This window comes from Coenobita brevimanus, chromosome 41, assembly GCF_032717465.1.
Source record: "Coenobita brevimanus isolate Jiangsu-jjx chromosome 41, ASM3271746v2, whole genome shotgun sequence".
NCBI lineage: Eukaryota > Metazoa > Arthropoda > Malacostraca > Decapoda > Coenobitidae > Coenobita > Coenobita brevimanus.
Genome location: NC_136994.1, coordinates 15,183,543 through 15,195,748, shown reverse-complemented (window position 1 = coordinate 15,195,748; position 12,206 = coordinate 15,183,543). Strand labels below are relative to the sequence as shown.

General features: G+C 40.5%; 1 protein-coding gene across 1 annotated transcript in view; it reads right to left on the bottom strand.

Moving 5' to 3' along the window:
• Itpr (Inositol 1,4,5,-trisphosphate receptor) overlaps positions 1 to 12,206 on the bottom strand; it is a 365,063-nt gene that overhangs the window by 42,913 nt on the left and 309,944 nt on the right. Inside the window, exons 38-42 of the mRNA XM_080270492.1 lie at positions 10,994 to 11,105; positions 4,739 to 4,971; positions 3,564 to 3,699; positions 1,746 to 1,853; positions 84 to 265 (exon numbers count right to left, since the gene is read on the bottom strand). Coding sequence (XP_080126618.1) covers positions 84 to 265; positions 1,746 to 1,853; positions 3,564 to 3,699; positions 4,739 to 4,971; positions 10,994 to 11,105 — 771 coding nt within the window. The remainder of the gene's footprint in view (positions 1 to 83; positions 266 to 1,745; positions 1,854 to 3,563; positions 3,700 to 4,738; positions 4,972 to 10,993; positions 11,106 to 12,206) is intronic.

The window sequence follows — 12,206 nt, the reverse complement described above, 5'->3', positions numbered from 1 at the left end:
ATGATGATTTATAATCACATGCAACCCCCTAAGCAATCCTCCTTGGAGCTTTACTCACCTATAAAGAAGCAAACCCTACTGACCTGGAGGTAAAGGTTATGATTTTCACAGAGGAGCTGGAGGAAGCGTAGTACTGGCTCCATGACTGCAATCTTGGGTGGCAGTTTAGGGTTGTCTACTCCAGCCCCCTCCCCCTTGCTTCCACGACCATGCCCATCACCATCATCCATGTGACCCAGACCCAGCACACCACTACCATCCTCACCTGCACCAACACACCACACATGGCTATCATTACTATCATCATCATCACCATCACCTTTTTTCCAATAAATGATGGGGTAAAGTAAAGTCTAGAAAACGAGAAAAGAGGAAGCACGAAAATACAGCACGAGAACTATCGACAGCACACCCAGTGAAATGAGCCACACAATCATTCATATATTATCTAGGCCACAAGAATCCTAGCTTCACTTAACAGGTTTAACCATCAGCACTTTTTTTTTCAGTATTTTTCTTTACAGATGCGCTTCTCATACACCTGCCAGGTACTGTCAATTCATTAAACCATATGCTCCAACACACATACTCCATCCAGTAATCTTGGTCTCCTTACAAATCCCTAGCCTTACCAACCACTGATCTCAGGATACAGGAGACCAGATTATTAACACTATTACTACAGTGTACTATTATTAATCATTTATTTATCACATCATTTTCATAACAGTAACAGCCAATCCCAATAACCTCCTTTGAGTTGTGATGTCTGAAGCTATGCTACCACAGTCCAGTACATTTATGAGTAGATGACTAACCTACTTCCCTTAATTAGAACATCATCAATCACCTCATGATGACTGAATCTATGCAAGACTGTTTCTCTGACTGGGGCACTCTAAGCACCACAACACCAGGGGACAATTATTTCTGTGCTAAAATGAAATACATAATCTTGAATGAACATCAACAATGTCCAAACTCTAGTTTCTCAAAGAAGTGGGCAAAATCCAGAAACAGAAACAGGAAACTGCAAAACTACTAGAAGGTATAATGGCATCCTAGGATATGAGCCTCACTTTCATTCACTTATCATTCAAGCCACTCTGATTCTAAACTGCACCCTGAATTCTTGCGTAGCTTTAATTTGTCACTTATCTTGACTTAACCTCAAGCACAAAATACTGAATTGCTATCTCAGGAACATAATGGATGCTGAAAATGACACATTTACATTATTCATTTCCATGAACCATAATGTCTAGTTTTCAGAATGACATGATATTTATATGTCCACTTTTCAAGTTGACTGATAGACAACAGACTTACAAAGACCAATTCTAACTATGAATCATGAACAACTGACTTGTAATTTTAATTTTAAATATGAATGATGAAGAGCTAACCTGAATGTCTAGTTAATAAGTATGGATGATAAAAACACTGACTTGAAAGTTTACTTTTCAATATGAGTGATAAATAGTTGCCTCAGTGTTAAGTTTTATGAAGATGATGAACAAATGAATGTCTGGCTTTAAATATGCATGATAACAAATGATGTGAATGTACTGCATTACTGCAAAAATGGATGATACATAGTTGACTTCAGTATGTCTTATTTTAAACTGAGAAGATAAACACATGGTCTGAATGTCCTTATTTAATTATGGATGACGAACAGCTATACACCTCCAAATAATGGTATGTAATCTTCACAACAAGAAACGAAAGTTGTGTTGACTGACCTGTGTTGCCAGCCCTGATGTTAGAGTAGGCCTGGGAGGTGACTGAGGCAGCGGCTGACAGTTCCTCCCGTATCTCGTCATTCATAACCAGTCCATTGGGTTTATGACCTGTTGGGGATACAGGGCGCAGAGGGGAGTGGGTCAGGGAGGAAGATGGGAAAAATGGCGTTGATCGTAGATCAATGATTGGAGAGTCTGCTGGCGTGGAGTTATGGGAACTACCGTCGGTGTCAAACAATGCTGCAACTGCCTTGTGACGCCGCTTAAGTCTAATACCATTATTATTAGGGCTCTGTGAAACTCCAGGACTGGCACTAGATACATTCAAATCTACATTTGAGTTAGCTGTACTGTCTTCTGCATTTCCTACTTCTTTACCAACTAGTGTTTCTGTAATCAGGGAACCATTATTTTCATCAACAGTCTCACCATCTTTACTGGGACTTTGCTGAAAGTTACTGGTGGTATCAGAAGCAACATCATGACACTGTATATTATCTACACTGCCACAACCTTCAGCTGGGGAATTATCAGGAACACTACTAGTTGTATTTAGGGGATCAGCTTCTGTTCTAAGGGGATCAGCTGCTGTTTTAAGGTTAATCAAACTACAAGATGAATCCACATGAGAGCTCTGTGGTTTCATCTCCTGGGACTGACTGGGTTCGGAGTTTGTTCTGCGCAATGCAGGGCCAGTGAATGACTCTCTCTTCATGCTAGCGGATATCAAGTCAGACGCTCGCTTGGCCACTGCCAGTCGCATGGCTGTGGCTCTCAGGCCTGAAGCAAACACAACACATGACATAGGTCATATTAACCAGCACACTTCTGTTAACCAGTGAGCTCTGGGAAGTCACATTATTACCATAGTTTCCTACCAAAAATTTGAATAAATAATTGTCAGTGCTATCAAACACACAGTGTTACACAGTTAATGCCCAATCTAGTGCATAAGGGACTGAAGCTTGGCTACTCAGTCAAGACAAATAAAGCAAGAATGACAAGTCACGTTACCCTGAGTGACACTGTGATAGCAATTAACCCACACTTTGGATTTAAATCCATTCTGAGCTTCATCCAGTTTGAGCATCTTTATCCACTAGACCACCAGGCATCTATCAATACCTTTATTTTACCCTCTACAAATATGAATTTTAGTATAATAATGTTTTAGCCAATATGCAATTAACAGAAAAAAAAAAAAAAAAGCTATATGCTATACATACAAATACCCATACTATGGTCTGAAACTCAAGGGCAAGAAAGTAAATCTGGACTACCCAGCCCAAGTAATAGGTTCCTAATTCTGTGGTTGGCAATATGTGTCACCAAGAACAATTATATATACAGTATGCACATGAAATTAAGATGTAGTTTAACTCTGAATGCAAATTATCATCATCATCGTTTTTCCCACTAATAAACTGCATAAGCAAGGTTCAGGAACAAAATAATATTAAAAATAAAAGAACTGCAGCAGTACACAAATTTACAAAAAATATAAACATACACTGTAAATAACTTATATTTCTATTGCCGTCTCAAGTTCCACAAGTCTTCTAATATATCCCCTCCCCCCCCCCAGGTATGTGAAAACTTTTACATGTACAAGATCAATTCAGTATGGAATGACTCCCTGTGGATGTTGTAAATAGGACAACAAGAGAGTAATCTGAGACAAATTTAGACAGGATATTACACACAATAGAATGTATGTGTATTAGGTATGCAATGTGTCTCTTGGTATGGACCACAATGTCACTGAGATACTAACTTCATGTAACTCCTTATAACTCTCTCTCTCTCTCTCTTCCTCACCTCTCTTCCTGTTCATCTTATCGCTGTCCTTTTGTGTATCTTTATCATCCGATGTTTTGGCACTAAGGTCTGATGTGTTGACGGTAACAGTGTTACGAATCTCCTGCTGTGCCTCCTCCATCTTGTTGTCGAAAACCTGTTAAAAAAAAAAAAATCATCATCATCATCATCATCATCATTATAATCACCCCTTTCACAACTATTTTTCCCACTAAGGAAGGATCCAGAAACTAGGAAAAAGCATAAAAACAGAAAAACCATCAACAACACAGTAAAAACACATTCCCAAAAAGGAGTGCTTAATAGGTTAGGAAATGAATGAGGCCAGAGTAGCCTGAGGTCTCCTATAATAATCGTCACCCGCTATTATGGAGATCAGACAGGAAGAATAATAAAATAAAAATAAATAAATAAATACAATAAATAAATAAATAAGTAAAACAGATGAAATAATAATAATAATAATAATAATAATAAAAAAGGGGCAACAGAGGCTGTCAACATAGTATAAAATACCCTGTGAAACTGGCCACAGATCCATTCACTGATTATGCATGCTTTCAAAATAGAACCATATCAAAATATTGAAACATGGAGAAATATCATATTTGTCCTGTAGCTCCTTCATAATGATATATTTCTTAATTTATTCTTACAATAACTGCCAGATAATTATATTCCGATCTGGAGAGACATCAAATTTTATAATGCAGGTCATTTATAGCCTGCATTATAAAATCATTCTTGTGATTTACTTTTTTGCTTTAGTCAGTCTAGTGCTAGATAATTTTAATAACATTAGGAATGATCTCCAATATAACGAAGTTCAAGAAATCTCCATCTAATCCCTTTCATTAATTAAAAAAAAAAATCTCATGAGCCAAATAATACAACTTTGTGATAGTAACAAGAAAGAAAGAAAGAAAAAAAAGGTCATCTAGGTTAAGAGGTTAATTGTTTCCCCACAAAACATCTCCCCTAAACTGACAAACAAATGTCCGCTGGTAGGAAGAATAAAATATATGTCCTCTGGCTGGAGGGGTTAAAAACATACCTAAAGAAACTTTGGCACTTGTCATTGCCCTTGAATTTGTTGCAAAACATGTCGTAAATAAAAATATATAAATAAAACTGTAATAAAAAACATAAATACATAAGTAAAACCAAATACATACCTTAAAGAAGTTTTGGCACTTGTCGCTGCCTTTAAGTTTGTTGTACAGCATATCCTGAATCTCTCTGTTGCCTCCCTCCAGCAGTGCAATGCCCAGCTCAACAGCCTCCACAAAGATGCGGTGTCTGTTCTGGCTCTTCATCACCAGCTCCACCACCAGCACTGCCGCACCCTTCTTGGCCAGGTCACATTGCACCTCTGCCAATGACTTGCCCGAGCGTCTTTGTACCACATCTGTCGTAGTCAGAAGGTAGGGTGTGAGAGACCAATCAAGCATTGTGTTCTCACTGGCATAAATTTTTTAACCACATCTTCTTTACTAGTATATGTCCACATATGGGATGTTAATATTATTAACTTTTGCTATGTACTGTGTGTGTATATATATATATATATATATATATATATATATATATATATCGTTTCGTTTCATTTTTAAAGGCTCCAACATGCTTGCATGTGTTGGCCTTGGTCACATAATGGCGGCTCTCCATGCTGCACGATCCATTGCAGCCTCCCTGTTCAGTCCCTTAACCCTAAGGTCACACTTAATGACCTCGTCCCATGTCTTTCTCGGTCTACCCCTCATAACCCCACCCCCAATATTAACACTTCTCACCTTCCTCACCCAATTATCATCCCCCATCCTCTCCACATGTCCAAACCACCTCAATCTACCTCTCCTCATCACAACACCAATACACTCCAGACCCATCCTACCTCTCAACTCTTCCATTGTAAACCCAGCCCCTCCAGGCCTTGGACGCAGGGACGCATTGCACATCCACCTAATCATTGTAATTTCTGTACGTCTGAGCCGACGAATGTCTTCCTCCTTCACTGCCCAGGTCTCACTGCCATACAGCATTACACTCCTAACACATGCTGCATACAAAGACCCCTTAGCACGTAGGGAGAGCCCTCTCAATGTCAGGAGAGGCAAGAGCTCCCTGAACTTCTTCCAACCACTTCTCAACCTAGCCACAGAACTAGCTCCAGCCCCACCTCCAGCACACAACATGTCTCCCAAATAACAAAACTCTTCCACACACTCAAGAGATTCACCAGCAAGTTCAATCCTTTCACGTCTGACAATCTCCACCTGCTCACCCCGGCATGCCGTACACATAAAATCAGCATTATCTCGCAGTCTACCTCTGATACCACTACGTCTCTTATGCACACATTTATCACACACACCACACAAAATGGAATTACTTCCCACGCCCTTGTGGCAAACTGCACATGGCCACTCTCCCTCATCTTTGACAGTACCGCCACCAACCCTAGATATCATCACTTTTATTTTATCTGCATTTACCCTTAAACCCTTTTGCCCCATACCATCTCTCCACTTCCTAAACCTTTCCTCCACCTCCCTTTCATTCTCTGCAATCAACACCAAATCATCAGCATACAACAACTCCCACGGGAGTCCGTTTCTAAAGTCACATGAAAGAGCTTCAAGTACCATGATAAACAACATGGGACTCAAGACTGACCCCTGATGCACACCAACATTCACGGAAAACTCATCGCTCAAATCTCCATTCACTCTCACCTGGGTGTGAGCACCCACATACATGGCCATAACCTCCCTAACCAGCCACTCCTCCAAGCCAAGCTTTCTTATTGCCCACTTCTGTCAAAGGCCTTTTCCAAATCAACAAAAACAAAATAAAGATCCCTTCTCCTACCAATATATTTTTCCTGAAGCTGTCGCACAATGAATATGGCATCAGTGGTCCCCCTACCTGGCATGAACCCAAACCGCATCTCATCAATATTCACTCTTTCTCTAATCATACCTTCTAAAACTCTCTCCATTACCTTCATTATCTGATCTAAAAGCTTTATACTTCTATAATTTCCTCTTTCCAGGGCATCACCCTTCCCTTTATACACATTTACAATTACACTCTTCAGCCAATCATCTGGGACAACACACTCATAAATAATCCTATTTATCAGGTCAGTGACTAAACTCACCCCTATATCGCCTGAGGCCTTCAACATTTCGGCAGTCAACCCAGACACACCTGCTGCCTTTCCCACCCTCATCCTGCCTATTGCCTCACTCACAGTAGCAGTATCAATCAAAGGCCAAGGGCCAGACACTGGATCTGCTGGCTCCAAACCTTCCCTGTCCCAGTCAAACTCCTCATTCAACAACCGGTTATAATGCTCTCTCCATGCATTTTTAATATCCTCACTGTTCACCACTACCCTTCCTTCATCATTCTTCACACACTGCTCACCTATGATATCCCGATTATCCCTCTTCACCTGACCTGCCACCCTGAATATATTTTTCCCTTCCCCATGATTTAAGTTATCAAAAAATTGTCTCTGTGACTCAGACTTTGCCCTGTTTACCTCTCTTCTAGCCCTACGCTTGGCAGTCAAATATTCCTCTTTGCTACCACCCTTCTTCCATTCCCGGAAAAGCCTTCTTTTCTCCTTAATTGCAGCTTCTACACCCTCATCCCACACCAAGTTACTTTATGTCTCGGTGGTCCTCTTGTCCAGCCGCATGTTACATCAGTAACTCTCAAGAAATTGTTCTTGAGGGCTCTGTACTGTTCATTAACGCCTCTGTCTACAGCTCCCTGTTCAGCCACCACTCTCCTCAACATGCTATAGAAGGCATCCCTTACTACTTGGTTTTTCAGCTTCCATATTTTCCTCCTAGGTACATAAGTCCTCTTTTTCATCACTTGTTCTTTAAGCACCATATCACAAATCAATAGTCTGTGCTGCTGCACACACTCCTCACTTCCTATAACTTTAACATCCCTCACTAACCTCCTATCGGCCCTCCTAACCAGAAAATAATCTATCTGACTAGTATATATATACTATCTATCTACTGCCAGACGCCATAATCCCATAAGGGGTGGCCATTTGACTTTGAGTTAGTTGTTTTACGGGGAGGGGCACTAACTCTCCACCAACCCACTTGTTGACACACAGGGAGCACATATTGTTTGGTTATATGGTTACCACCCAGCGTTGTAAATGGTTTCTTGGCTTACAGGAAACCATTAGGCTTGTCACTCAATGTAAAGCCACCTGTAAAGGAAAGAAAAGCAACAAGAAGTGACAGGAAAGATGGGAGAAATAGGAAGAGAGGAAGGCAGGCACAGAAAAAGAATGATAAAGGCTAAGGAAGGAGTAGGCAGCACTACATCAAGTGGGTGGATGATGGTCGCCACCACCTACCACAAATATATATATATATATATGGTAAAATAACAGATTCTTTTCTTTCCAAGATTGATGCACTGCACTGAGCCAATCATTCCAAAATCCGCCTGCTCTTACATAAGATTTCCTATGATCATATGGTACAGTGAAATCTCGAATTTTGATGGTTTAAATTTCGACGATTCAAATTTTGATGCATTTTTGAGTGGTCTGCCTATCTCACCTCTCAATGCAAAAATCGCGTTTTTTGATGCTCTCGTGGCCCGACTCCAACCAAAACAAGCCATGCGTAAGGCGATGTTGTTGTTGTTGTTGTTAGCACCTACTTCCATGCGGGAGTTCCTGTCTTTAAACAAGATTTTTTTTTTTCCTCTCAGTCTCTATTGTTCATTTCTATGTTGCTCCTTATCTTCATAATTACTTCTCTTCATTTCAATATTCTGCCCACTGTATTTGCTACCACCTGTAATTCATTTTGTTTTAGTATTTCTATTACTGATTCTTTTCCTTTAATTTCTCGTTATTTCTTCGTACGCTTCACATATGAATAAATGATGTTCTGTTGTCGGCGGCCATCTTGCGACTGTCCTGCCCACTACAGCCAAGCGCCGCAGTTTCAGCCTGTACCTTCCACGTGTTGATGTGCATTTCGCTGAAGTTTCACTATGTATTTTTGTTGTATTTTTGTTGCAACTTACCTGTTTCAAGATGGCAAGCAAGAGTGGTTCTTCTGGTAGCAGTGGTAATGGACGAGAACAGCCTGGCACCTCTAAATCTTCCTAGCCAAAGGAGATAAGGGAATACAGGAAGAGGCAGAAATACACCAAGTACACCCTTGCTGACAAGGCAAAAATTCCTATTCTACACTACAGTATGCCAATACTGTACAATGCAGAACTATAGTTACTTAACCACAATTATAGTTCATAAAGTTCACAGGGGGTGTGGGCAAAAACTCATGATTTTACGTAGTGAGGTTCGGAGGCCCCGGACCCAAACTAATTTTTCCCATAAGAAGTTCAATTCAAATTTTGATTATTTGAATTTCGATGCGATTTTTCGATACGCATGTCCATCGAAATTCGAGACTTCACTGTACCATGTAAAAAACAAAACAAAGAAAAAAAAAAGCACTATGGGAGAGGTCCTGAGGAACCTGCACAGGCCATAAGAATATGACCTATCATGGTCATCTGCGAAGCTGCTGGCCTGTTAGCACCCAGGTTTGAATTCTTGTGCAGGCAGCTGGCATCACTCGACTCAGGTATCCATCCATCCTATATGGGTTGGTAGGCAAAATGAGCACTTAGGATAACACCTACGGGAGGTAACTGCGGTAACCTGAATGATGCAGTGGCCTTGTATTCTAGGATATTGGGTGAAAATCTTTCCACAGGGTCAATGACCAAGTTATGGAGATGAACACAATGGCTAAGCATTTCATGGCATCTGCCCTTAGCTTACCTTTTATTGACTTCTCATCTCTTCCACATGCTGTGCATAATAGTACAGGGAGACTGATCATCTATCTATCTACTGCCAGATGCCTCAATCCCCTATGGGGTGGCCACAAACAAATCGTCTCCACGTCGTCCTGTCCCCCGCCATTTTACTGCCCTGCTCCCAACTCACACCCCCCTCTCTCATATACCTCTCCACCCCATCCCTCCATCTCATCCTCGGCCTCCCTCTCCCTCTCCCCTCCACATCTCACTCACATACACTCTCCTCATCAGTCTCTCACCCTCAATCCTCTCCACATGGCCAAACCACCTCAGTGTGTTCCTCCTAATGCTTCCTATCACATCCACATCCACACCACAACGCTCCTTTATATCCTCATTTGTCAGCCTGTCTCTCCATGTGACTCCACAGGCTCCTCTTAAATAACTCATTTCCACTGCTCTCACTCTTGACTTGTGTCCCTCCAACAAGGTCCAAGCTTCACTTCCATACGTTAGAGTTGGTATCACAATACTGTCATGTAGTAGCTTTTTCACTTCCATGCTCACTTCCCTGTTTCTTATCACTGCTTTCAAAGAACCAGCAACCTTTCTTCCTTGTTGTACCCTTTCAAGCACTTCACCCTCCAAACTTCCATCCTTACTTATCACACTACCCAAGTACTTAAACGTACTCACATTTTCCATTTCCTGACCATCCGACTTCACTGTACATTCACTGACTTCACCTCTCTCAAATACCATCACTTTACTCTTCCCTACATTCACCTTTAGATGCCATTTCTTACACACTCTCCCAAACTCATTCACCAAGCCAAGCAGCTCCCCTTCGTCTTCACTCAACAACACAGTATCATCTGCAAACAACAGTACAGGGAGTTTCCAAACACCACCATCTCTCACCAGGGCCACTCCAACATCCACTGCCCTACCTTGTACCTCTTTTATTACCCCATCCATGTACAGATTGAACAACCATGGAGACATGACACATCCCTGTTTCAACCCAACCTTCAAAATGAAAAATTCACTCAGTTCACCATCCACATGCACTGCAGCCTTAGCACCATCATACATATTCTTCACAGCATTCAACAACTTCCTATCTACTCCATATATTCTTAATACTTTCCCAATCCTTATCTATCCACCCTGTCAAATGCTTTCTCCAAATCCATGAAAGCTGCATACAACTTCTTTCCCTTCTCTAGAAACTTTTCCATTAAAGATATACGAATGAATATCTGATCTACACAACCTCTCCCCTTCCTAAAGCCTCCCTGTTCTTCTCCAACTAATTCCTCTGTTCTTTCCCTAACTCTGTCAATAAGTATCCTACCATACACTTTTCCTATTACACTAAGAAGACTGATCATGAAAATAGAAAATATAGACACCAGGCCAAAAGTGTTAAACTGCCATCATGAAAGGAAGGCAAGCTCTCAATTTCTGATGATCATCTGCGACACTTGCGACAGTTAAAGACAATGGTCGTAATGGTAATAGTGTTTGCTGATAACGATGATGAAGGCAGTAGCAAAGATGAAAAAAATAAACAATGATTTAGAAAATGTCCTTTGCCTCACCCCCAGGACCAGCATTGTGTGTTGTCTTGGCTCGTAGTTCAGCAGCCTCCTTCCTCGACCAGGGGTATTGGTCAAAGTAGCGCGTCAACAAAAGGTTCCTTAGAGCATCTCCCTGCCAATGTACAACCACGTGATCATTAGGGGTGTGTGAGGCTGTTAATGGATACAAGATGGTTGTTTTTGGTGGTTTTGTGTTATTTTGTGCAAACAAAAAGAAAAACAACCTGAAGTAAAGAGGAAAGGAGAGAGAGAGAGAGAGAGAGAATGTATAGTATATCAATTAGAAGGCATACAGACACACTAATACAGAGGACCACTTTGAATTTATATATATATAAGGAGATACAGCAAAATATAAGCAAGGGAACACCACAACTGCTGGCTGGGATGGCAAGAAGAATGAATTTAGAAGTTACTAAAATTATCAAACATTACCCCTCGACAGTTAATTCTCACCCTTGCATAAGATCGCCTGGTAGTGATCTGAAGAATATAGCCACCTGTGCCTATTGTAGTAGTAGTAGTAGTAGTAGTAGTAGTAGTAATAGTAGTAGTAGTAGTAATAGTAGTAGTAGTAGTAGTAGTAGTAGTAGTAGTAGTAGTAGTAGTAGTGAGAGGGCAAATATAGGAATTATTAGAACAGATTTCAAGGAATTTTTAGTGAGCTCCATACCTTCCCAGTGATGCTTATCAAGTTGGGCATTTCTTTCACCAAGATGTAAATAATCAACTATGGAGGTAGCTCTTAGTCTACAAACAGTGTACTTTTACTAACATGCTATTCTTCACACCTTTGGATTTACTACCCATGAAAAAGCTGTTTCCTGCATTATATTGTAATGTATGACAATACGAAGACAAGCACTGGAGAGTCCCGGTGAGAAATACAAACAGTACTCCTCATTTTAAAATGATTCAGTTAAGCTGCTCATAAATTTAACAACATTTATCCTTTGATATGTTACCTTTTCTGACTTTTTTTTTTTTTTTGTATCATCAACACCAAAGTACAGTATGTACACACTGCCTATTGACATTCCACAGAGATCTATGCAGCACAACAGTTTCTCCAAATGTAAAAGTAAAAATTGTATGGAAAATGTTGTGATATTTTGGAATGCATCTCTGACAAATAATAAGGACTGTCTATATTTTCACATGCTAATTACTGCTTATTTTTTAACATTATGTTAGTAATAATTCACTATTTATA